At 42.0% G+C, this 26495-nt stretch overlaps 3 protein-coding genes across 4 annotated transcripts; all 3 read right to left on the bottom strand.

The window, feature by feature from the left end:
* Positions 1 to 287: 287 nt before the first annotated feature.
* Positions 288 to 3817, bottom strand: LOC136446860 (tetratricopeptide repeat protein 22-like). The gene is made up of 2 exons (XM_066445495.1): positions 957 to 3817; positions 288 to 814 (listed from the first exon to the last, which is right to left on the bottom strand). Exons 1-2 carry the CDS (start codon positions 2881 to 2883, stop codon positions 489 to 491), a joined length of 2253 nt encoding a protein of 750 aa, XP_066301592.1. The 5' UTR covers positions 2884 to 3817; the 3' UTR covers positions 288 to 488.
* Positions 3818 to 3829: 12 nt separating this feature from the next.
* Positions 3830 to 17136, bottom strand: LOC136446859 (BRCA1-associated RING domain protein 1-like). Its single transcript, XM_066445494.1, has 11 exons — positions 17043 to 17136; positions 16427 to 16593; positions 13954 to 15755; positions 13622 to 13702; positions 12919 to 13091; positions 12481 to 12571; positions 11881 to 12016; positions 11352 to 11453; positions 10904 to 11025; positions 10380 to 10529; positions 3830 to 4366 (listed from the first exon to the last, which is right to left on the bottom strand). Exons 2-11 carry the CDS (start codon positions 16545 to 16547, stop codon positions 4178 to 4180), a joined length of 2967 nt encoding a protein of 988 aa, XP_066301591.1. The 5' UTR covers positions 16548 to 16593; positions 17043 to 17136; the 3' UTR covers positions 3830 to 4177.
* Positions 17137 to 17795: 659 nt separating this feature from the next.
* LOC136446827 (ubiquitin carboxyl-terminal hydrolase MINDY-3-like) lies at positions 17796 to 26320 on the bottom strand. Of its 2 annotated transcripts, none has more exons than XM_066445434.1 (15): positions 26074 to 26320; positions 25512 to 25591; positions 25192 to 25255; positions 24382 to 24564; positions 23882 to 23939; positions 23454 to 23568; positions 23051 to 23124; positions 22572 to 22651; positions 22019 to 22089; positions 21766 to 21846; positions 21310 to 21382; positions 20941 to 21013; positions 20499 to 20586; positions 20211 to 20285; positions 17796 to 19836 (listed from the first exon to the last, which is right to left on the bottom strand). In XM_066445434.1, the coding sequence occupies exons 1-15, from the start codon at positions 26177 to 26179 to the stop codon at positions 19684 to 19686; spliced, it is 1374 nt and encodes a 457-aa protein (XP_066301531.1). In that variant the 5' UTR covers positions 26180 to 26320; the 3' UTR covers positions 17796 to 19683. The 2 variants fall into 2 exon arrangements, with proteins under 2 accessions (XP_066301531.1, XP_066301530.1); XM_066445433.1 differs by having other exon boundaries at positions 23882 to 23945; positions 26074 to 26318.
* Between the last annotated feature and the right edge of the window lie 175 nt (positions 26321 to 26495).

The following is a 26495-nucleotide window of genomic DNA, read 5'->3' as shown; positions in this document are numbered from 1 at the left end:
AAGTGTGGTAGGCTCTTTAAAGTGCTTAAGCACGGGATCTCCATTTAACACCCTATCCGAAGGACGTACATTTCCCAAACTAGGTCATTTACGCCTGAGTCCAGTGAGGAACGTCGGTGTGGTAGATAGTACACATGTAGTAGCTCTTGTGCTCGGGAAGAAGTGACATAAGTTTGGGTCCTCTAGCAGAGACACGGACAGACACACGCAACCGAAAACACGGCATTCTTGGCGTATACGTAAAGATTTGAATAAACAGCAACAACAATACACAGTATCTCTTAATAAAATTTATTATCAAAATCGTTTCAGTCCACATAAAATATCATGTCATAGTATGCAAAGATGCATCCATGAATGTTGTAAGTCTAATATCTATTCCTTTGACACACCAAGGCGGTTAAAAATGACCTATACACGGCAAACAATCTGCTCGTGATAAAAACCTTTTAAAAGTATCATTTTCATTGCCTTAACTCTTTGAAACTTCAGTTCTCCTTTAAAGGAGCCTGCTCCAAAGCTTTCTTCAATCTCAACCAATCGTAAGAGCCAATTACGTCACTGGACACGTCAAAGTACGTGATAGTTCGTAACTTCTTCGGTACGTCACACTTCTCGAGTAAGATGGGAATAACACACCCTCTCCTTGTCTCCAAACGCTCGTACAATGCTTGTTCTGTCTCGTACTTACACCACTCACTGGTGACGAAGTTTGGTGTGAGGATCAACAGGGTCTTGTAGCTGTTCTCGATGCTGTGAATGATGTTGTCGAACACGCTCTCGCCGAGTTCAAAGTCTCGATCAGCCACACAACCTGCGGAAGTGATGTATCACATGAAACAATCATCAGACATCAGAAATAATGTTGTGACATGAAGATGGTGTGTTCATAAGAATAACAAGTACACGTATTGTCAGTTATTTTATCTATCAAGATCATGGTCAAAGAAACGCACCTTTGAATTGTGATTCCACCTCCAATGCTGGAAGAAGTGCGAAGTTCACCCAGTCGGCGTCTTTGCTGCTATGTGAGACGAAGAAGTCGTACTGGAACTCCTGCCCGTGACGCGGTTTCTCCACTGTCACCGGGATCTTCACGCGTGTTTCCTGCTCGGACTGTACTACAGACATTCTCATCAGTTGGTCATCTATTCCAGATGCTTCCTTTGAAAGTGAAGATAGCATAGACTCAGCATCTGTGCGACATGTGTCATTGTCGATCCCTTCAAAACATTCAAGGCACATCCTCGCCAGTTTGGCATTGTCACGGTCAATAAGGTGCTGACATACCTGTATCATTTGGCTGGCAAACTCTAAGACGCATTCGCGAAGTACCGGTGTGATGTCCGCGTACTTTTTGAATCCCTCGGTGATCCAGAAAGCCATTTCGTTGACATAATGCTCACCTTGGACATTCCGATGAAGTATCAGAAGGTTTTTCAGAACCCCGTGAAGGTTCAATAGGTAGGTTGTGTTGTCAGCATCGTTTTCAACGGCACGCTTATACGACTCTGCAGCCTTCCCGTGTTCTCCTGCTACTTCCAGACTCTTGCCTCTGGCTGCTTGGATCTCGGGGTTGGTGAAGCCGTCTTCCAGCTGCAGTGCAACGGCGAAGTGGTCAAGGGCGTCATCTAATTCATCCCAGTCCTCCACTTTTTCCGTTACCGGATGAATCGCAAGCCTGTGACAGACTTTTCCGAGTTGGTAATTATTGAACGGTGTCGCTGCACCTTTACAGGAGGCAATGGCGTCATCTTTGGCCCTGTTAAGTAACTCTTTTGAGGGCAATGGCCTTTCAGTACGGATTGCTTGTTTTGTCTTGTCTTCGTAATCTCTCATGTTTACGAGGGATCTGATGTAGTAGGCAACCCAGTTAGTTGCAATTGCAGGCATTATGTCTATTGACTTGTCCAACCTCCTTCGAGCATTTTCGTAGAGATGTTCAACCAGGTACATGTGCCCACATCTCCTGTAGATTTCGCTGTCATTGGGATTGATTTCCACTGCCTTTTCAAAGCAACCCACATGCGGTCCAATATGTTCAGCTCCTTTTGTTTTGGGAATTTCTTTGATTAGGTACTCAGGGGTTTCATAACACTCAACTTTCACGTTGCATTTACTCTCCAGACCTCCTAACATAGCCCATGCTCGTGCAACGTAAAATCTACCGTGTTTCCAAGTTGGGTCAAGTTTGGTTACCTCTATCAAAAGCTTTCGTGTTACAATGAAACCTTTCAACATATCGTCGCGTGTCAACGCTGGCGCTTTGTGTTGGACGCCACCACTGACCTGGTCGAGTCGCAGGTAACATTTACTTAGGTAGAATTTCCAAACAAGAAGTTCCTCTATGGTCACCGCACCGGCGTTATCTACCAAATTCAAGGCTGATTCAAACCAGCTGATAGCCCTCCTCATCTTTGATACCATATCCTTGCTGTCGTCCCTAACATCAAAGGCAAGCGCGTATCCCTGTTCGGCAAAACAGCGAGCGTTTCGTGCTCTTGCAGCATCGGATTTGTCAGAAAGCAGTTCTTGTAACCGATCCCTACATGCCATTTCGTCCTTTGCTCTCATCAGGTGGCCGTATATGAACTGTTTGTTGGCGATAGCGTTGAGATTGTTCTCGTCCTTTTGGGCGACGCTCTCCAGAAGTTTCCGTGCTTTACCTTGATCGCGTAGGTTGTAGAACGCAAAAACACCCAGGAGGTTGGTCATAGCACTTTCCATGGGCCCCGTTTCCTGGTCCAGTCTTGTCTTGAGCTCGTCATACCACGGTGAAACGTCCTTCGTGTCCTTGACGAACAGGTCAAGGTGAAAAAAGCCAGGTTTGGGAACGAGTAGGTTATCACCTCCTTCAGCCATGTTTGCAGGTGCAGGGAACATGATACCTGGTACCCGCGGAGTTGCCAGGCAACGAAGACAACGTGAATGGTAACCAATGCTTTTATAGTCGTTAATTTCACATGCCCATTGTGAATTCAAATACAAAGAGTGAAATAGGAGGTGACAACACAGCAGGCACAACAGATTTGTTGTTAAGAGTTTGCTACCTCATGAAATGCGGTCTGGGTGTTTCCGGACATTTGTGGTCTGCATAACTTGCGAACCTCTAGATGGATTATAATGACATTTGGTAACTGGGTATAGGTGTGATCTCGTTTGTAACGTTTTACCATACGTTTCAGCCAACCACATTTCACCATTGAGTACTTTCAACCATTGCATTATATATCTCATATATATTTCCATGAATGTAAAATTATATATTTCCATGAATGTAAATAATTATGCTAAATACAGACTTATTCCAATAATCAATGAGAGTTCGGATACCTCATACCTCCATGAAATTTAGAGCTTTTGTAAATTTGTTTCATTGTCTCATTGATTATGCAAATAAGACTGTAAGTAGCATTATCTGTCTCAATACAACAGCATCATTAAGAAGGAAACTTGCAACATGTGTGAATTAGAAATAGGTAATGGATTCTTTTAAATCATAATAATAAGAGACGTTTTTGCATATGATTTAAATTGTAATGAAACAAGACTACTCGGCAAAGGCATGACGTCGTGGAACTCTAATCTAACAAAACAAATAAGTATAAATGGTATAATGTCTATGTCAAACAGAACACCAAAAACATGGAAGCTGAACCAATGTCTTGTATTATTGTACATGATTGTGAGTTTCTACTATGCCAATAAGGTTATATTAGTATACTTACAAAACAAATATTGAGCATAAACCATATGTATGTTATATCTTTGTAAGACAAAAGGAACAACAACAACAAAAAGTGATGGGGCTACACATATCCACGATGTTAGGTTAGTGCACTAGTATAGATAGTCCGTAGTTGTTAATATTCCATGTTATTTGCCGTACATTGTACCTGATGCAATTGTTGTGCAATAAACTTGACTTGACTTGTCTATTCTTCTCCTCCACTTGCGTAAAATACCAAGAAAAACGGTTTATTCTCAGTTGTACTTACCTGTTCTAAATAAATCAGGGCAGAGATTGTAATCAAACACCTGCTTCTTCTGGGTTTGGGGAATGTTGTTTCGAACGATGACAATGATTGACACAGACAGTTTGTGAGCAAAATCCCCCTATGACAAAAGCAGTCTGTGTGATTCAAACTAGTCTATTATAATGTTAGCATATGTTACATCAGTTAGGTAGCTCCACCAGGCCGAAGACAGTCACACAGTCCATCAGCCATGAGGTGGGAACGGTGCACAGTTTGGCCGTGCGGATCCTCGGCGGCGTCTTGGCGGATTTCTCGTCGTACAGAATGAAGTGGGAACAGTGGGCAAGGTCAGAGTCCTTCCGGGCGTGGTAGGCAACTGTGGTGGAGGCCTAGGTGAGGTAAAGAAAAAAAAAAGATTCTGTATTTCTCTCCAAGACTGAATATACCTACGTAAGGATATAGGCCTTATTTCTCTACAAGAAAAATGAGATATAAGGTTATATGCTTTATTTCTCCTCAAGAGAAAAATAGATTTAAGGAAATATGTCTTATTTCTCCCCCCCCCCCCCAAAAAAAAATTGACCTAAGAAAATATTCCTTATTAGGTAACTGTGGTGGAGGCCTAGAACAGAAATTGGAAACAATCACAACAGTGGAAAAGCATTTTGTTCTGGTACCTTTATCTTCGAATAAAATACAATTGGAGGTTATGCTAAGATGTACTTACCATATGAAGTATAATCGTAATTATACCACAAGGTGATACCTTGTCCAAGGTCAAAGTACCTTGTGCAGTAGTCCTGTGAATCGCTAGATGGCGCACATATCCAAAGCAAAGCCTGATGGGACCTCACGTGATGACGCCCCCATCAAACCATCATTGACTGAGTGCAAGAGTAATATCTCTGTGCTGTCCACTTGTATAGGGTGGGCAATGTCTACTTACTGAACATGACATTCAGGGTGGGAAGGTACACCTTGGACAAGGTATCACCTTGTGGTATAATTACGATTATACTTCATATGGTAAGTACATCTTAGCATAACCTCCAATTATACCACATAGGTTCTACCTTGTCCAAGGTCAAAGTACCTTGTGCAGACTCCAGAGTTATGGACAGCACAGTTCCCTGATTAGGGTATCAGACATAGTCTAAGGCCAGTTCCCAAGACCTAATGTTCGCAAGGATCCTTCTGGACCTGTTACCCTGATTACTTGTCAGACCAACTTCGCCCCCCCCCCTTTCTTCCCAAGGGGAAGGAGCAGTCCTCCAAGTAACCTAATGGAGGAATCCACTAAATCACAATGTTCCCTTTCCCAAAAGGAAAGAGACCTGATTCAAGTATTTTGTCTGCTTGACAGCAACGGTCATGAAGAACAGCACCCAAGTCTACCGACGTACCTAGTCACATCAATGCATGTAAGATACGTTCAAAATAATAACTTTATTGCACAACAAGTGTACGAGGTACAAAGTATGGCATTTACTGGTACACGTACATAGATAACATTCTATCAGGCTAATCCGTCTATCCTATCCGTTCAAAATATGAACTTCAGATAAAACTGAATTCCTCTAGAACCCTCATAACAAAGGTTGAATATAGCTAAGACAAGTTATGTCTGAATGAGGTTTCATTTCATTTCAGGTTCCTGTTAAGTAGTTCACAATACTTGTTCTATTACTGGGAACCTCACGTGTGAGATGTAGACAATCACACAATCAATTGTTAGCATTCCGCTAACTCATTAACATATGCACAACCAATTGATAATTCACTCATGTGCATTACAGGCTTGTAGAAGTCTGGCTTGTGAGTCCTACTTCAGGAGCCTCACTAACCTTAGAAGTATCCACTATTTGATTATACCGCTGCTGGGGACCCTGACACAGGGGTGTCAGCAGCACAATTTGTTCACAAGGTTACTTGTACCTTACTGTTTGAGTAATCACAACTGGATATATGTCATCTGGATATTGATGATTCAGCTCAGCTGAAGAACAATGTGAATGTTCGTACCCATACCAAGAGTTAACCGTGAACTAAGGTGTGTCAACTTCTTAATTTCAACAATTAAACAATGTAACAATGATTACATCAATGCCTGTAATCAGAGAATCAAAATTGGTGTCCACGGTTACACAAGTGGTACCCTGGTCACTTTGGGGACCAAGAATCATACACAATGTACGAGTGACTGTAGTGTATAACATTCACTCAATCACATCAAGAATGTTACCAGAAAAGGTAGTATGGTATACTGAGGCAGAACTGATGATATCTGCAATCAGTGTGGAGTCCATAAGTTAGCAGTGACTCTGCACTGCCCAAGACTTCTACCTCACATCTATCTAATTATCTACTGATTACCACCGAGAAACAATAGGAACGCTTTGTGTGGTGAGACCAAGGAGTGATTATTCACCCTGGTGGACCGTTGGGACCCAACGGTGCTCTACAGTTCGTAACTGTGTCTTGATTGACGGCCACATTTAGATGAAAGCTAGATTTAAAGCAGGATCTGCTTTATATATTTATTGGCAAATGTAACATTACATTACACCGACTCCCGTGGCAGCTGATTGGAAAAGATAAAGGAGCTTTGAATAAATTTAAAGCTCACTGATATACCGAAGTTATAAGGTACTAGAATCAGAGGCATTTCAATTAGTTAACCTCAACATAATTTGCTGTTGTATCATACAGCAAAGAAAAAACATAGAGCGACCTCGCGCCCGGAATCCAGTCAATACGGAGCGGGTTATTAATTCACCAGGTTGTATTATTACAGCCAGTAGGTACCCATATGAGTAATGAGACTGTTGTAACGCGCTCGAGGCACCTCCTCGAACACGGGACCCCCGGTTTTCGTCTCTTCCGAAAGACGGTGCAACTCCGACAAGGATACCCTTGTAACGGTAACGTTGTCAAGTTCCATGAAAATAGACCATCAGTCGGATTACTACCAACAAGTTTCCCTTGTTGTAGATCAGATTAATCTGACAGGTGAAGGAGAACGAAACACCAGCGTAAATATCAGCGTCAAGAACAAGAGCACATGTGTTTAGTGCAAGGACAATAAACACTTGGAACTCCCTACCAGAGAGTGTAGTCTCCAGTGAAACAGTTAACCAGTTCAAGAATCAACTAGATCGACATTGGAAGGAGCTGATGCACGAACACGGCGGAAGCGAATAGATCAGTCCACAACAGGCGCTGCCTTCCTCGACTGAAGATGGTATAAAGAGGTATAAAAATATAAGACGGCCATTTTCTCTGTGACCCTTGACACCAATATTATTGACAATGGCGTCCCCTGGCGATTTAGGATAGAATCGCACCTGTCTGCCGCTTGAAATTTACAAACGGACTCGATAAATTCTGGAAAGGCCCAGTATTAAAGTTTTAGTTTAATACTTGGAGAAATCAACATGTCTTAATGAGAGGTGTCGAATACTCAAGATCGAAAGTATCCCGAAAAAAACAAGGATATAGAATACTACACATGTACGGTGTACATATGCGTGTATTTAGACCATTCATGAAGCCCCTGTCGAAGAGACTGGGTATCCCCACCAATTAGTTGGTCACGTGGCCTTGAGCACGTGGTAAGCTCAGCCAGCTACATGTATAAACACGGCCAATTACTAAATTGCGAAATTTAACGCGGCAACAAATGGGACTTAACGTCCACGCCTCAATATGAATATGATTGGTTACAGAACTGGCAGCTTGAAGAGCTAACGTTACACTTGACTCGATTAAGGATATTTAGAACATCCTGGTAAATCAACCTCCTTGGGTAAATCAATACATGTATGTTGGCAGGGAACCGGCTTTCAAATAACAATGATCGTTCTGTACGCAAATTGAAGGTAAACAGTTATGTTACCTGAATTCTTGAGCAGTGCACTTGCCCTTCTCAGCTCATTTAACGACACATGCTTACCAGGAAGGTATCCTCCGCAGAATGTCCGTGGTGAGAAGGAATACTGTCGACTGTTTGTCGCCAGCAACCTCAATATCATAGCACGTCAGCGACTTCATATCATTTGGTCATAAACAAAGAAAAAGAAAAAACAGCAACGTTTGCTTAATTACAGAAGCTGACGCAAACGAAATGTTAGAAAAACAGATCGTATTACCGCTGTATAAGTACAACCGGTGCGAGTCCCGACAACAAAAATGTTGCCATCATTTTGCATAACAAAGGGTCAATTAGAACAGACACCTGTTCATCACTATGTTCATCTGAAAGAAGAACATTCTATGGAAGGTAAACAACCATGTGTTGAAGAACTCGTCCTTACGAGTTATATACATGCTCAATCTTGCTATGTACTGTACATGCTAGAACAATATGTTGTTCTTTGAGTGGCAATACAACGCCAGTCATAAAGCTCCGTGACAAAGTAAACTTCGCCTTTTATCTTCGGAGAAATTGCCGTAATGGTGTAAATTATGGACACACCTGTGGCTGGTATGGCCCAGGAACTGGGAATATATTTGTCATAATTTTGAAAGCTGTCGGAGGAACAAGTTTCGTAAAAAAAAATCACCAACAAACTAGACTCAATTTCAGTGTTCGACAAGAACTCAGCCTGTGTTCGATTGTCAACGACATACCTTCTTCAGCGACAGAAGTAGAGAAAAAATCCTCTTCTCTCCTGTGGAAGTGGGGGTTCTTCCCAAGTCGACTGTTGGTAACAACAACTTGACTAAAACACTGGCCGCTTTTACGGGCGAGCTGTAACTGATTACATGTAGTGAGTAATCTCCAGTCGACTTTAGGGGAAGAATGATGGGCGCTCAACTTTAGCGAGCGTAGAATGCAAGGCAGCAACAATCCGAACAAGGCTTGTTTTCAACATGGAAGCCTGGTTGGGCAACCATTATGGAGGTACCCTTGAAAACCGGGTGTAAGGTACTTACTGTTTGCCTTTGAAACGACGCCTTGAATCGGCCGGGCCATGTGGCACGGCGCCCTCGGCTACCGTCGGGTGACGGCCGCAGGGAACAATGAATTTTCATTCCCCCGTTCGGCGAAGTCTTCTGGTCGAAGACGGCCCATGAACAACGGAAACGTTTAGTTCCTCTGTTGTCAAACGTAAGGTTGTAACTTACGGTCGTTCTCCATGAGTGGGAGAAGATTATTGCCTCCTCCAACTTGAAGAGGGCGACGAGAAGCGGTGTACATCCGTTCTTGAATCTTCTAGACGTCGCCAGGCCCAAAACGAGAGGGAGCTTTTACTCCATCGTTCTCAATTCCTCCACTTAAAAAGGGCCATGAGAGACGGGTATCTCCGTTCTCAAAGATACGTGGCTGACGTCGGCCCTTCTGGAATCGGTTCCTCCCCGAATTCCAAAACCTCCAGGTTATATAAGAAGGGCCGTGAGAGACGGGTTTCGGCTCCTCCGTCCTCAAGATTCGTGGCTGACGCCTGCCCCTAGAATCGGGGGTTCCTCCCCGAATTCTAAACCCTCCAGGTTATAGAAGGGCCATGAGCTACGGCGATCTTCGTCTACCGTGTCGGCTCATTTTGTTCTGGCTGTCGCTGAGCCAGCAGGAGTGGAAGCGTTGTTCCACCAATTTTCATCCAAACTCCAACGTTGAAAAGTATGAGTCAGTACCGGTACCGATCGTGCCGGACCAAACTCGAACATGTGCAGCTCGTGCGAAGCACGAAGGAAAATGATGGTTTGATGGGGGCGTCATCACGTGAGGTCCCATCAGGCTTTGCTTTGGATATGTGCGCCATCTAGCGATTCACAGGACTACTGCACAAGGTACTTTGACCTTGGACAAGGTAGAACCTATGTGGTATAATATGAACCAACATCATAGAGCTACTGGTATCTATTTGAACATTTCAGGGGGGTGAAAGTGTTAGGAAAGTATCTCAATCTTCCTTGTGTCACAGTTCTTGGAAAAAAAATTCCACGACTATTGCCACTGTTGATGTTAAGAAATCTGCCCATTTCCGAACAGCTTCAAGACAATTTTCGATTCAGTATTTCCAACAGTATTTCAAAAGTAACCATATTTCTTATTATGTAAAAGTAGGTAAAATACTAAATGCTGGGGCCATCAGTAAAATGAATTGTCCATGATGATGATCCACTGCGTTCTGCGGCTCAGAGGTTGTGGAAACAACCTCTGGCTGCATTCAGTCTTTCTTCATTTCTTTCAACTGTGCCTTCTTTCCTGCGAGCTGCCGTAGCTCTCTGAGTTTCTTTGCTGTTCTTAGGTCTCCAATTCCTTTGTTTTTGAGGTCTGTTTTTAGGACACTTAGTAGGTTTGTGCAATGTCTTCCTTTCCTGGCCTTGTATTTGTTACACCCTACTGTAGCAAATTGTCCCTGGTCTAAGAAATAACTTAACAGTCCAAGCCCACTCTACCTGTAGGCAGTCACTGTCAGGCTTGGGTTCCCTGGCCAGGATCGCCCCTCCCCCAGCCCTGATCAGCTCAACCAGCTCCTTCCTGGGGGGTGTGGGGGGCTGGAACTTCCCGTGCAGGAAAAACTGGCAGCCGTCAAACAGGCCTGGCAGCTGCGGAGGGAAAAAGGAGAGGAAAACCTTAAGACAATCTTCAGTTTAGAAAACCTGCAGGCATTGTGTGTTTGGACTACGAGTACTGGTACATTGGTACAAGTTAGAGGGTGCTGTTGTACATTGTACATTTTAAATTAGTGCATGCCATGAAGGCACACAGTTCAATCATAAAAACAATGAAAACACATTATGTATGCAAGGTGTCAAAAGGCATAATGGTAGAATTCAAATGCCTGTTATATGTTCTTTGCCAAAAAGCTGCCAGCTGTGAGCTAAATCCGAAAAAATGATTTTCTAGAACCTAATCTCTTCTTCCTTATGTCCAAGGTAGCCCCGGACAAACAAACAAACAAGCAAACAAACAAACAGACCTGTTGTTCCTTGTTGAGCCGTCCCCTGCCGGCTCCTGTGCTGTCAGGTTTAGCTAATGTTCCCAGGACTTCATACGACCCCTCAGGTACATGCTGCTGTTCCTCCAGACATGCAGACACCCCTGGACATGTACAGAGGAGAGATCTAAGTCTATGAAATAATACTGTAAGAAAAGGGCCCTGTCGTTTATGGTTAGATGTCATGGACACATACAGAGGAGAGACTGAAATCTCCTTTTTGGCCACATGGTGCAGTGTTCTGCACAGTCTGCTACTTGCCACATCTGGTTCAAACTCCATGGAGCCGGTTTGCCCGGGTTTGCACCCAGGTCTGGATACAACTGAAGAATTGCATCAACCTTTCAAATAGGGACATAGAGCTGACTGGCAAAACAATGTGTCCCCAGCCATAAAAGGATTTCTCAAGTGAGAGTAAAGTTAGGCTCACATTTGCAGCTGACGATCCACTTGCCAGTGAGAACACCCTGGAGGTACTTGATGGTGCGAGGACAGCGGTTAGTGTCATCGCAGGCCGCGACAAGATGGGTCACTGTAGGTGGGAACAAGAAATCAAAGATCTCATGCCTCCTTGAAATACAGAGTTTTGTAAATTCTCTTACCCCCAAAGCCCTCGTCATCACAAATATTAGTGATCCTCCCCCTATCTCCCTCTCATTTGTTGTCCCTATTCTATGGAGGCTGCTGACCAGCTGTTCATGGCCTATACCACACTACTTTCAGGAAGAAATGTTGGCCTGTAATGCTGCAGTAACTGAACATACTGCAGGGGGGCCAAAAATTGCCATGTTTCTTGCCATGAACCTCAGTGACTACCCTACCAAAATTCAAACAAATCTATCAAAAGGATCTTGATTTATAGGTGCGAACACTCAACAAACACAACCAAAAACAGTACCTGTAGGAGGTGAACTTCCTTCCTGCAAGTACATGTGCATTGTAAATATTTTCATTCTAACCTTGGTCATCAAACGTTTTCACCACCTTCCCATCTAGGACCAGCATGCATTGCTCCAGTGCTTCCCTCTGTTTGCTGTCCAGTCCTGTTGCCAAGGCAACGACCTGGCCAACCTGGCTGCTTGTCGTCATGACAACCTAAGGCATACAAATCATTGTATGAATCTTGGGGCCGGCAAGACAAAGTCAAGGTGATGCGAAACAACATAGAAAGTATCAGTAGAGCCATATCAACTACTAAAACAGCTGATATGCGATCACTTGCTGACAACTTTTCAAAGTAAGGAAAAAGAAGACTTTTATGTGTATCTGTCCCTGTATAGCCAGTATAACTGTCCATTGGCGTAACACAGCTTCTCAGCAGCTGGTTATAGTACTTATACAATCATTGTATTACACTGATGCACATCTAGCTTTGTTTGGAGCTATCTGACGTACTTACATGTAGTGGCACCAAGTTTCACTCTACGATAATTCCGTGGAAAAATGAGTCTTTTCAACAGTGTGGTTGTGTGAGTTGTGGTACTGAAAGCCTCTATATTCTACTCCTATGTTAGTAAATAGCTAAATATTAGCATGATTTGTTCATGTACATGGTGTACCTGTGGCTGTGTGTGTAGGGGCTTGGTGTTGAGAGCCTCCTTCATGGCCGCAGTAACGGCAAGGTCTCCTGGTAGGTGCCCAAGTTTGTTCCTAGGGAAAGAGGGGGACAAATATCAGTACAACCAAACCGGTTTAAGTGAAACACTTATGTCTCTCCTTCCCTAGCACAACAGCTTTCTTCCACCCTTAAATCATGGCCATACCATTTCCAGAACATGAGGCAGCATACCAAATATCATGCAGATCGAACCATGATTTCCATCGTACCAAAGACTTTACAAATGGTACATACTGCTTCTCTTCTTAACATTCAGCAGTTTTGTATGGAAGTTGAACATACATGTACAGTGCGGCTTACTCCAGTTGTACTCTTCCCACTGCGCTACTGTCACAGTATGTCCCAAACCTCCCCGGACACTAGTTAGCTACCCACTCACCTGACATCTAATGAAGCTCCCCTGGACACAAGTAACCTAGCAACCTCCACCCTTCCGTTCACCACAGCGTCGTGCAGGGGAGAATCATTTTCAAATGCAGTGGTGTTGATCAGCGCTCCGTAGTCCAACAGAACCTCTGCGACTCTAGTGTGACCGTGGTTCGATGCCTCGTGCTGGGAGAAGTAAAGAAAAGAATGTGAAACTGAAAGAGGCCATCTATGTTAGGGGTCATCGAGCATCACTCAGCTGAGACGGGGGCTGATACAGACTACTGAAAGAAATTTTCGCGTTGGTTTTATGTTCGCAGTTTTCACTGTGAGCATTTCACCACTGCAAACATTTTTCTCCAATACTGTAGCAGTATGTAACTTTAGCACTGCCGCAAACTTAAAACCACCACAAACACTCCATTTTCGCCTTAGTGTGAAATAAAAACCAGACACACTTAAAGGTATTTACAGCACTTTGACCCATTGCTGACGACACACTTCCGTTCAGGTCACGTGACAGTCCAGTGAGATACCGGTTTTAGTTACCTTGTCGTTTAAGTTTGCATCTTACTTAAGTTAATAGCAGGGATTGTACTAACAATAACATCAGACTACCAAGCCGAAGGACAATATACAAGTTAAACATAAACACATGTGTTTTGAGGAAGTAGCTTCTTGATATCATTTTCTGTGTACTTCAATCTGGTACTGACCAATGGGGTCCATCCTGCGTTGTCCCTGACATTGGGGTCGGCACCTTCTTGTAGTAGCTGCAAAACTGTCTCAGCATCGCCCTGAAGGGACAGGTCAAAAATAGAAGTTAGAGGAACCTCCATTTGGTACACTGGGTGGCTTGGGACTTTTTGAACATCAACTTTGATGCACATGATAAGGCTAGGGCTATGGCAGTAAGAAATACATTTTGTATATCAAAACCTCATTTTTTTCACGGAGATATGAGATGTAGTAATACATGTAACAATTTCTTGTTATAATATTCATAACATCAGGAAGAGAAAGTCTACGGATTGAGATGTCTCCTAACCTTGATGGCTGCCAGGTGCAGTGGTGTCTCCCCTCTGACGTTCCTCTTCATCACATGACCTGGTGACCCTCGTGGGCTCGACCTCTGACCCCTGGGGGTCAGGACTGATGACCTCCTGCCCTTTGACCCACCCCTACTTTGCGGAGTGCTAGGTGATATGCTGACTCTGCTTCCCTCCTTTGCTACGTTTCTCGCTTTGCCTCGGATTTTGGCACCTTCTTCCTTGGCTTCTTTTGGACTGTCATTGTCAATTGCAACTTCTTTTTGAGCTTTCTTTAAGGGTTTGCTGTCATTTTCTTCCGCAGGCAGCAGCGTCTTCCTCACCGTTGGAGATTTCCGCTTCTTGTTGTGACCGGTTTTCGGGGTGTTGCAGCCCTGAGGAGAATTGGTACTTCCTCCAGCAGATGCTGACGGGTCAGAAGTGACGTCAACGTTCTCAGAACTCTCATCTCTGACACTACGTCTTCCACTCCTTCTTCTTTTCTTCTTACCCGTTTCTTCATCTGTAGACGGAGAAGCAGCTTCCTTCTCTTGAAGTTCTCCGGACTTAAACGCCGGTAGCATCTCAATGTCGTCAGGTGTAGAAGTGTTCTCTACTTCAGCAGTAACCTCCTCTTTCCCACCTCCTTTACTTCCATCCTCTTGAAGTGCAGCATCAGCACCTTCAAGATGTTCATCTGGCATCTCTCGTCCAGTTTTGTCCATCTTATCTTTGACAGGCTGTGCTTCTTCTGGGACATTCGTAACTTCTTCACAAGCAATTTGCTCTATGTTCTGTTCATCCTCTGTAGATGTATCCTCATGATTAGGTTCCTCCATGACTGCCTCCTCAATGCCTTCATTGCGAATTTCTGTATATTCTTCTAATCCCTCCATCTTTGCTTCTTCCACTCCTTTATTCCTCTTTTGTCCAGTTTTTTCCTCCACAACTGCTTCTTTAATGCCTTCATCCCTTGTTCCTGCAATGTTTTCTTCTTCATCTGCATCTGCAAAGCAGACCCTCCTGACAAAGGAGTTCTCCAACTGGCTCTTCCGAGGGCTGAACGTCTTCCCTACTTTCTTCTTCCTTCCAGAGTTGGAGAATCCCCACTGCTGGTTCTTATCCGCCAGTCCTTCTTTGGTGACCCGACTGAACCTTCGACCTGACCCCCGACCTGACCCCCGACTTGACCCCTGAACCGACCTCTGACCTTGCTGGCTAGGTGCTGGAAAGAAGTTGAACATGGATTGATTTTTCAGCTTTTTTCCTGTCTTCTTGGAGGATTTTTTCTTACGAGTGGGAGACCCGTGGAAGTCAAACACCGAATAAGGATCAGGCGATTTGGGCACAACTTCTTCCTGTTCTTTCTCGTTCTCCGAGCTGTCGTTGTCCTCAGCGTAACTCTTCTTTGTCCTTGCTCTCAAGGTCAACTGGCTGCACTTCTGTTTGCTGCTACCCTGTTTCTTGGTGGCCCTCTTACCTTTATCCATGGTGGGTGTCGGAAGCGCGGGGACGTCTTTGTCCGTATCTTCGGAAGGATTTTTCAGAGCACTTCCTTGAGATGATTCCCTCAACACTGTCTTCGGGCTCTTTGGATGGTTTGTACAGGGCAGCTCATCAGGGATATTCTCAGTTACACCTTTGTTGTCCTGCTCACATGGTCGATCATCAGTCACCTCTTCCATCACACTTATGTGATCTTCTATAGTGCTAGCCTCCTGAATTTCCATGTCTGTGTTTTCCACCAAAGACTCTTCCGTTTTCTGGTCAGCATGGTCAACAAACGCTCCCTCACTTTCCCGAGTCTTTTCCACATCTGCAACTAGAAAGATAAAACACTTTACTCTTTCAATTACCTCAACCACAAGATAATGTTTCTAGGTAGCATTTGTGTGTGTGTGTGTGTGTGTGTGTGTGTGTGTGAACACGATAACTCGAGAAAGCCTTAGTGGATTATCTTGATATATTTTGTATGTATTTAATAAATGAATGAATGAAATAAACAAGGCAATACTTTATCATTATGTTTTTATAATGGTTCTGTATTCAAACTTCTTACTGCTGCTTTATAAGTTTATCCCATAACCAATACACACTTGGTGCCAAATGGCTAACTTAGCAGGGAGCAGGTTAATTTTAAGTTATATGCAGTCGTATAAGGCATCATTCTCCTCCTGGGTTCAACTACTGTTTTATTTTGTAATGCTTTTTTGTTTGGAAGCTTTTGTGCCTACTACTGAAAATAGATCATTTTGCATGTAGATGTTTCAAATTGCATGTAAAATGCATGTAAATGAAAAAAAAAGTATTTCGAGCACTAAATAGCTGTTATAAGGTATCATTCTCCTCCTGAGTTCAACTACTGTTTTATTTTGTAATGCTTTTTGGTTTGGAAGCTTTTGTGCCTACTACTGAAAATAGATCATTTTGCATGTAGATGTTTCAAATTGCATGTAAAAGTATTTCGAGCACTAAATATCTGTTATAAGGTACCATTCTCCTCCTGGGTTTCCACTGCTGTTGTCCCGTCCAGGACAGCTCGTAGCTGACCGGTCAGACTGACCAGTGTCGCCAGTCGTCGGTTGGTCTGGAGATCTTTGACCCACGCGGGCATGTCGCACACCGGACAGCTGTTCCCCACGTCCCGCCACACACACGACCTTCGGTGGAAAACAGACATGTATTTCAGCTGTCCTTTCAGATGAAGAACAGTATCTTTGTTTAGACAAGGTCAATGACCCTGGAAATGTTTTGTACAAACATAGTGTGTGCTGCCTGTTGCTGCAATTGGCAAGGGGTTCGATCCTGTATATGTTTATGTTAAAAAACTGAATTACATGTATGGTTTGTCTAAAGAAGTCCGATTTACATTTCAAATTGATTTGGCTGTTAAAAAAAAGGAGGAGGGGGTGATGACACAGAACAAGACTCTTGGACAAAGGGGGATCAAATGTGCCAGGACAGCAGGGATAACCTCCCCTGCTCATTTATTTATTTAGAACAGTCCATTCTTGATAGAATCTCCTTGTTATGATAATTTCAACACATGGAGTAGGGCGCCCGTATCTAAATTTAAGACATTATTTCTGAACACTGAACGTATACAGACCTGCAGAAAAGATGCTCACAGCTTCCTAGAGAGCATGGCTCCGTCAGCAGATGGCTACTAGCAATGGAAAGGTGCAAACATGTAAGGGGCAGACAAGTTCGTGAGGGAATCCGGTAGAAATTCAATATCATGATTTGCCGCGCATAAAAAAATATCGAGATCTTACGTAACAACTTGATGATATGCGACCACGACAAATAAGCTGTGGTGTGATCGAATGCTTTCGGAGTTTCCTTACCATTTTCCACACTTCAAGAGACACTCCAACTTTGCTAAGGCCTCCTTAGTGTGGTCCCAGGCCCAGACTGCACTCTCCGTTGCCATTGTGGACGAAATAAATCGGAAATCTACAAAAGTTGTGGACGCTTTCCCTCCCTCTTTTCTGTTTCTCCCGCCACGAGTGAATGACCTGCGCACTGACCCTGCGCAACTATCAGGATCACATACGGTGCAGTAGCGCCGACTAGAGACATTTATTGAAATTACACCCTTAAGTTTCTTCCCTATAACTACCGTAGAACTTGTATTGTAGGGGTATCCTCATTAGATAACTATAAACAACGCTTACAACTAGATGTGCAAACAAATCATGATTCCGTGTAATATAACCAAGTGCTGCCGCGCCACTTGCTTGCGAAGCCAGTGTGTTATGAAATAGGGCGGTTGTATTGCCTATACAGATGTATTATAAATGTTAAGACATTTATCTCAACTATACAAATACACTATTGCTTGCAAGTACAACAGGAATAAACAGGTGTGTATGAAGTTTTTTAATGTTTCACATACAGGTAACATGAACTCAACGGAAACATTACAAGAAAAGAAACTCTAACCTCCTTGGACAAAGTAATTGGTCCAAAAGTTATGTATAACAACAGTAAGGTAGATAACATACAGTAGGGAAATAGCTTTATAAAACAACACAACATTAACATTGAAATTCAGTAAGTCTAACAAAATTGGCCTATGTTCCATCTAACACATTTTTGTCTTTTCTCCTGTGGATTCAGACAACAGTAAAACTCGTCTTGTTTCTACCTGCATTTTGCGCCAAAGAAAACTATATCTAATAGATATAGTCTAGGAATATTGAGGCGAATGAAACTTTGAGGCTAGATCTATCCATTCTTCTGTGAGCTGTTTATATAAACTCTTATTTTAAGCCCCTTCTATGATTCTCTCTTCCAAAAGATTGACCGTTTGTGAAATGTCAAAGACCTAGCTTGCCTACATAACCAGCTAGATCTGGCACAACATGAAACTATGCCGTGATGTAAACACACACAATGCAACATAAAGTAAACTCTATGGATGATATTATTTGAGATCTCAAATTTGATGCTGGTGCAAAAAATCACTTATCTGATTTCACATTTACAACATGCTGCTTTCTTTGGAGTTAGGTGAAAATTTTATAACATAATCTCATCCTGTACTTTCTTAACCAAAAGTGGCTGATTGATTTGATAATCTGTTTTAAGAATTCTTGCCCATCTGTTTACATAAGCGAAACTTCCCTTTCTTGCCAGATAGGCAAAAATTAACACTTGACTTAAAACCCATCCATAGAAGAAGCCAAATGGCTTGATACTCAAAGCCAGTATCAAAGTACAACTGACAAGGTCTACATTCCTGTACAACTTAGTGTATATACATACATTTTTACACAGCCAGGTAAGGGTTGACTAGAAAGCTTGTGTGTAAAATATCGTACACACACCGCACATTACGGATACATAAACCGGATGGTGAGTGTGTGTGTGCGTCATTGAAAACAACTTTTGCCTCTCTGTTAAACCACACACATGAACAGAAGAAAATTGTGTACAGTAACATACAGGTAATATATGAACATTGAGTTCTGAGTTTTTAGCACCATCAAAGTAGTAAAGTTGATCCCTTAACAGTAAACAATACAAGTTATAACTCATCATTATAAAACATAGGTACAGTTAACAAGAACATTAAGCATTAACAAAACAACATAATACTGAAATATGGGACTCATCCAGAAAAGGGTGCTTGACTAAACATATTAGCTTATTTTCTCTTAGCATTTTGTCTTGTTTGTTTAGATGAAAATGTAAAAAAAAAGTTCATCACAATATTTAAAACTAGTGATCTAAAACAAAAATAAGGAGAAAGTGGAAAAGATAGACCCATACACGTATTTCACCTTTCCTAAAAGTACAACTTGTGGGATATATTTTTGAGATCTCTGATCTTTTACAGGTAAATTTTCCCTTACATGGATTCTTTATGCTTTGTTTTCCTTCACAGTATGGCCATGATTTTTTTCATTTAATTCTAACATCTTAACAAGTGCATCAAAAAGGGGAGAAATGTCCCTATACTAAGCCAAGCAGGGAGTACAGTATTGTGAAAGAATGGCTCTTTTTGGTAAAAACTTGCTTTTCTTCCAAAGACCTCAGTTTAATGGTTGTTCAGTGCATTCAACATGCATGGTACAAACATTTCTCTGAACTGAATGACAGTGCGAATCCATGCACAAATGCGGTGCTTCCTTCTTTCATACAGGTACACACCCCGCCCTGACGACAAGCACAGCCTATGCTTCCCTGGGTCTGACTGAATCTGCAGTGCCGAATCTACTGCTATTTGTCTGTCCGAATGTGCTTCAGTTCAATGAGGGGCTGATGTCGTTGTCCCAGAGCACTTCCACGCCAGGCCACTTGGTTGCGAGGCAGGTTTTGATGGCAGAGTTATCCGTTGTCACACACTTGACCTCTCCCAGATCCTGTATCATGGCCTTCCCTTGCTGGTACTGAACCTTTAGGGAAAGAGGTGCATTAGTAAGCAGCAAGTATCAAAATATAGCTGAACTTCACTCAATAAGAGTAATTTAGTCCAATCAATCAGGATCAAATGAACAGATTTCTTCAGATTACCTATGCAGATGAAAATTTGTCAAACATTTATAGGAATAATTTTTAAGAGTCCACGCATACCATATTGGAATACCATATTTCATATTCCTTCCCAATATTAAGTGAAGTTTAAGAATGCATTTCCTCATATCAATATAAGGACATGTAAAGATTGCCATACATTGTATCTAATTCTATTATCATTGTATGGTAGTTTAATGTTATTCTCTTTCTCTATGACTTGTTATATCTATTGCAGTCACTCCATTTCACTTACCTTTCCATTGTTTGAAGATCTCTTCAGCCCATTGTAATGGTACACTGTGAAAGACTCTGGAATGGGTGACTTCTCCTGTGAATGTAATGTAAATAAATGTAAATCTTACAAGTTTACATTTCAGCATGAACTATACACATGGAAATTATACAAAGAACTCTTGCATCACTCCAGTGTCTAAATTTTTCTTCTGGAAAAGAAACTTGCAAATGTATTGAATAAAGGAAAAGCAATTCTTGTAGCTTCAAGAAGCTCTGTGTATCTTTCATTGCCTAAACTTGTGCTTACCTCGTTAGCGAAGAACTCCTGCATGAACTGCTCCAGTACAATGATGCCCAGCTGTTCTGAGTCCAGCTTCTTCTGCATGATGTCCACACTGGGATGGAACACAGAGGGGGGAGGTTAGAAAATACGGTTTTGCTTATCACTGCCAAGGAACTCATTCTGAAAGCAATTGTGGGCTGGCCGATGGAGGCTAGACATCCAGGTAGAACGTCACACAATACCTGATTGTACAAAATAGATCAAGCAACTGCATAAATTCTCTAAAGAATCAGATAGCGTCCTTTCATTAGACTGAGAATGACTACAATGAAAGACAGCAGGTGCTATCTGAAACGTCTGACTCTTTAGTAGAAAATTTATCCAGTTACTTGACCTATTAGTTGGTTGTACTGGTTCGTGATCAATACAAGTTTAAAAGTTAATATGTTTATCTCAGAAGACTCACTATTCCTCCTCAGCACACAGATCCAGCGCCCTGAGCACATCCCCCAGGAGGATGGTCGAGATGAACCCGTTTCCTGTGGAGGGAAAAAGTTGCAAATGTTCAACAAGAAATCACAGATGACAGACTTCACCCCTAAGACATTAAGCGCCCTCTGGCAGAACATACTGAAAGTGCACTGCAGAAACAAACACAAGACACAGAGACAACAAAATGACTTGTTTGTTTCTAGCCTTCTGAATTCCATCAGTTAAACATTCATATCAAGTTTGTATGTTCACACTACATTCAAATCTAAAGATCCTTGTTCTTTACTTTGCTATGTGCAAAGTATTTCAACACATTTGAGAAGCAAACATATAGATGTCCTACCTTCTGGGTCATAACTCTTGAATATCCTTCTGGCCTCTGCATCTCTTGACTCCGGAGCTACCAAAGTCATCTCCTAAGATGGGAGGGGACAAGAGTATGAGAAATGCAATATTCCTCCTTCCACAACATCAAACATTTCAATGCCATTGACCCTTTGTTTTTATATGTCACTGATGCTTTTGTCCTACATGTATACACTGTATGGTCACATATTAATTAATATATAGTAGCACTAGTAGTGTCCAGTATTTGACTACTGCTGCTGGGGTCCGTGATATAGGGGTGGGCAGCAGTTGGCTAGTCTTCACACCGCGCTTCCAAGCGGCTCTGTCCAGGGGATCACACTAGTTGTTGGGCCGCACACCTTAATGGCCTTCCTGATGCACTCCATCCAAGATTTCAAGATCCACATATAATGAAATAAGATGTTAAGTAGTAGAAAAATGAAGCCCCCACCTTTGAGAAGAGCACAGTTAGGTGAGTTTCACTGCCCAGGATCCAGATGGGGAACTCTGGGTTCTTCAGGTAGCTGCCGACCTGAGGGGAAGAAATATAGTCCTTGTCAGATGGTTACTCATTGAAAGCAGACAGCATTTGGCCAGTACAAACCTCATTCAAGGCATCATCAGTTCCTTGATATTCCTTTTCTGTCTTTTTGGCGAACTAATGCTCTACTACACAAATCCATAAAGAATTTCAGAGAGTTTACCTCACAGTACCGCAGGTGTTCCAACAGTGTAAGGAACCCGACCTTTCCCTGTCTAGGAATGCCTCGAAGTTCTGGAGAACAGGAGGTGAAGAAACATTAAATTCATATATATCACAATGAACTTTTGAGAGTTGTTGCTAATGGGATGATTTGTGATGAGCAGTTTTCTTCATTTCACAAAACTCCTGACAGATTCTCTGATATTAGAGGGTTAAGAAGTTCAAAACTTGTCTAAGAAGACCACCCAGGGGACTCATTGAATCCGGTCGTTTTAGACACATGGCGTTTTCACAAAAAAGAGATGATCATTAAAAGCGATGTCGCCACACCATTGACTATGACAGTCTTCAAGGTAACATTTTGGTCGCTTGCGGTCCGGATTGGGGGTGATCGCCTTCACAGAAGACATGTGGTCATTCTGTACAACTTGCTTAATGGTTGTGTCAATGGGGAAAAGAATCGTCTTTGGACATGGTTGTAAGACTAATTTTGACTGTCTAGTCCTCATATATTGAGATAATATCTTGACTGGATAACAGAAGGATGGTCTTACTGAGCCCGGCGACGTCTTGGTCTCCGTCCCACACGTGGGACACGGCGTACCCTGTCAGCAGGAGGTTGATCAGGCTTTGACTGGTAAACAACAACAACAACAACACAACAAATAAACAACTGTTCAATTCTACAATTAACAAAGGCAAATAGATTTCAAACTTGTACAAATTTCTGAAAATTGCAAGTGCGTGATAAGAGCCTATGCAATCAAAAAAAGATTTCCGATATCTAAATCCAATTTTTTCTAATCTCCAAGCAGATCTCTATAGCTACGGGGGGCAAAATCGTATGAGCAAGCCTGAATCTTCAGCTGGTTGATATAATTTTGCCCCCTTAGAGATCTGCTTGTTTCCACTTGATCAAATGACTCCACATCAGACTCTTACTCCTTCTTCCCCAGCACAGACTGTTAGGAATCAAGACAGTACACCATTCACCACATTAAAAACAAATCTGAGAAAAGTGAGAACCACTCACCTCCCGTGCCCATGGACACTATCTATTAATGGTTCTGTGGGGTCGGTGACCTCGTTCTTGATATTTTCTATACCCTATGTGCAAAAGAATAAGAGACAAGAACAAAGAGTTCAAGATTTAGATGACACAAGCATTACTGCTTATTACTATATTAGATAAACAATACATAACATCATCTTAATGTACATGTTCTGACCTTTGAAAAAGTAAATACCAAAGTAGACATTTATCTGAAAAAAAGTTTTATTCAAAATGACAAGACTAATGACAACAAAACATAGCAAGACATAGCTTCTATTTATAGGTTCAAATTTTTATTCAATCTAATTGTATATCCATCATGGAAAAGCACAAGAAGAGAGGAGATGAAAATGTAATTTATTTTGTAACTGAGACTCCATACCTTTGATAGAATGACAGAATACAGGAACAACAGAACTCCATGTCTCCCATGGAATATTTCGTAGCTACTCTCTATCATAGTCTTTAAGTTGTCTGCACAGGAAAACTGTCGCATCCTGAAAAATAAAATAGATTTTAAAGGTCTTTTGTAAATACCTAGAAGCATCTGCGATAAAAATCACATTTCTATCTTATACTGTTTAAACAAAATCATCATCATAATCTTGCCGAGCTGGTTGCACGGATATCAACGACTTGCTTCTGCCACTTTTCAATATCTCAGCTTTAGGTGGCTCTATCCTCATAAATAGTTCTATACATGCAGTTGTATGTAATTTGTACTTTTCCTTTCTTTAAGATACAAACTAAGGAATGATAATGAGCCTTGATAACCTTAAACAGCAGAACAAATCAATCAAATCAAATCACCTTAAAGATTGATGGAATTCATCTACTGCTGCCACTGGTCCCTCTTCTTGTGCAGAACCTGTATCTGAAAAATACAAAGACATTTGTGAGAATTTTAAATTTCCTATAACTCTCTTTCCATCTACCACTGCATCTACCCTACGGTCCCTACCTAGATCCTAAAAAATTCAGCCTTAGACGCCTGTACATTCATCGTACAGCAGGTTTACAACAGAAAGACAAAAGTGACTGCATTTTGTCTACAAATTGTAATCAAGCTATTGCAATTCAGTTCCTAGCTGCAAGAAAAAACAGTGCTCCTTTCCAATACAGAACAACAGTGTAGACTAACAGCAGATTCATTAACTACTACAGACCAATGTCAGGGCTCGAAATTGGATGTATTGGAGCTGTGCCCCTAATTCTTTCTGTGCACCTAAATATTCAGGTTACCAGTGGACCTATTCCCAAAAATGAATTTCAAGCCTTGACTGTACAGTAATCAATGACTATGATCATACCTTGAGTTGTAGGTTCCTGTTCCTCTGCTGCGGTGTTCTCCCCACTGCCCTCCCCAGTCTCCATGGCCTCCTCCCCTGACTTGTCCTTCTTGGTGCACTGGTACACCAACACAACCTTCTCCACTCCACACAACTCAAACACCTCACACAGGGACATCAGCAGCAGTTGTTTGGCCTGGTCAGCTGGGGGAGATAAAACAATGTCACATCAAAATAAACTTCTCTGGATCAAAACTTTGATGCACCGGAAGAACTGAGCCTTGGTCAACATGATGTACAAATGCAAAACCATACAACTCTCTTTACTCTGTTTTGATTCATTTTTCATTAGCCATGATTGGTCTTTACAGTAGTTATACGGTAACAATTGTTCTAAGCCCTGATTGGTTCGCGTCAGAAAAACTGTGCTCTGATTGGTTGATTGCAAGATTTCACGTGATCACAAGCGGGAATTCCCCGTCACAGTTCCGGCGTGGACCGCATTTTGTGACGATTTTGATACAGTTTTGTAGCGACCTTCGTAACATTTTTGATTTTTAAAAATTGAACAAGCATTTTTTGATGGCAGTATTCAGTTATTTTTGTTCTATTTATGTTTGCCCAGTGCGAATTTAGAACCACTGCGGATTTTCCATTTGCCCGAAACCGCGGATTTTAGGCCCCACGGATCTAAGTAGACTTACAGTATTTTTTTCTCCTTTACTTGGACGTATTCTTCTTAAATTTGATTTGTTCAACTTCAACTTATCATATTATTATTGCAAAATGAGCAAACATATGAATCTGCAGTACCATTCCTCAATGACCTACCTGACAAGTTGTTCCACTGCTCAGGAGCTCCTTCTGAGAACAGCAAGTTCTTCAACAGGGAGGCCTGAAAACAGCGATCAAAAGAAGTAACAATCTATGTAGCTGTCTGAAAAGAGCTATTTCTGGCATTTATGTTTGTGAATACCCCGGTAACGATAGGTCCAATTACGATTCTGAAAAAAGCACTTTACTCAACAGATTAAGCTCTACTGTCATGATGTTTGCCCTTGATTCATGAAGTTAAGGTAATTTTGGTCTGATTATCCTACTTGTAAAGTACAAAGCTCTCTCCTTTAACATGTTTGAAAAAAAAATCTTACCTGTAGAGGAACAATGATTCCACAGGGTCCTCCTTCATGCTGAATCAGAGCTGTGGGTTCATCCTCACTGAACTCCAACCCTGCAAAACAGTGTCACGGACATGTGTCGGTGGTCTTGTGGTACTTAAAGGTGGTCGTTGACTAAGAATCTAAAGGATATGGGTTCGACTCTGGTCTTACGCAGCTTGCGCCTAGAGTACAAAATTGGTAAGAACGTACTGAAGGAAATCACCACTACTTGATTGCGTGAAATTCATTATATAACGTCCATGAAGATTTCATTCCCTTTGTATCCAAATCAGTATGTGGTTCCAGTCATGAATATGCAAATAAAATAAGATTCGAAACCTTTCCGAAACTTTAACTTCTGCATCTTTTAAAATCACATTGGCACATTTAACTCGACAGGAATCACAATAAAGCTGTGCAAAATCTAGTTCAGCACCTTATGAAGCATCTAATTAATGTTTTGTGAAGGTAATTTTGACATCTGTCAAATTTTGACAAAGAGGAAGCTAGCCCATGTGGGGGGGAAACCCCTCTGTCACCCTCCCGATCTTACCTTGTGACCATCGAGTAAAAACGTCCGGGCGGATATTCCGTCCCCAAACTAGAGTCACGAGGTCCTCTAGGGGCACGGCCACCTCGTCCTGTCGGGGTTCCGTCATGATTGTCCCTCGGATCGGCGAAAAATCGATGAAGATACGACGAAAAGCACGGCAAATTTCACAGTTTTGTCAAATTAGCCGCCATCTTGGATTTCCGCGAAATGAACTCTCGTACAATAATGACAAGCGAGATTTTCGAAAAACACGGTAATGACACCACAACACACAATAAAATGGCTAAAAAATGATTTAGTAATATGACAACTTTCATGTGTATCATTATAATGGTAAAATACAGTCAAGTACTTGATTTATGACGAAAAATCATAATGGTCACGTGATTGTGCAACGAGACTCCAAGGGACAATAATTTGGA

The sequence above is a fragment of the Branchiostoma lanceolatum genome, chromosome 13 (genome assembly GCF_035083965.1).
Source record: "Branchiostoma lanceolatum isolate klBraLanc5 chromosome 13, klBraLanc5.hap2, whole genome shotgun sequence".
Lineage (NCBI taxonomy): Eukaryota > Metazoa > Chordata > Leptocardii > Amphioxiformes > Branchiostomatidae > Branchiostoma > Branchiostoma lanceolatum.
This window is presented reverse-complemented; position numbering and strand designations above follow the sequence as displayed.

Bases quoted from the DNA above. Each gene is read 5' to 3' on its own strand.
- LOC136446860 (XM_066445495.1), bottom strand. From the start codon at position 2,883: ATGTTCCCTGCACCTGCAAACATGGCTGAAGGAGGTGATAACCTACTC. The intron at 815-956 runs GTGCGTTTCTTT...TCACTTCCGCAG, and splicing joins GGTGGAATCACAATTCAAAG to GTTGTGTGGCTGATCGAGAC.
- LOC136446859 (XM_066445494.1), bottom strand. From the start codon at position 16,547: ATGCCCGCGTGGGTCAAAGATCTCCAGACCAACCGACGACTGGCGACA. The intron at 12,017-12,480 runs GTACACCATGTA...TGTATGCCTTAG, and splicing joins CCCTACACACACAGCCACAG to GTTGTCATGACGACAAGCAG. The intron at 11,454-11,880 runs GTTAGAATGAAA...TCCCACCTACAG, and splicing joins GAAAACGTTTGATGACCAAG to TGACCCATCTTGTCGCGGCC.
- LOC136446827 (XM_066445433.1), bottom strand. From the start codon at position 26,179: ATGACGGAACCCCGACAGGACGAGGTGGCCGTGCCCCTAGAGGACCTC. The intron at 23,946-24,381 runs GTATGATCATAG...TGTATTTTTCAG, and splicing joins ACAGGAACCTACAACTCAAG to ATACAGGTTCTGCACAAGAA. The intron at 22,090-22,571 runs GTAAGACCATCC...CCTGTTCTCCAG, and splicing joins CCAAGACGTCGCCGGGCTCA to AACTTCGAGGCATTCCTAGA.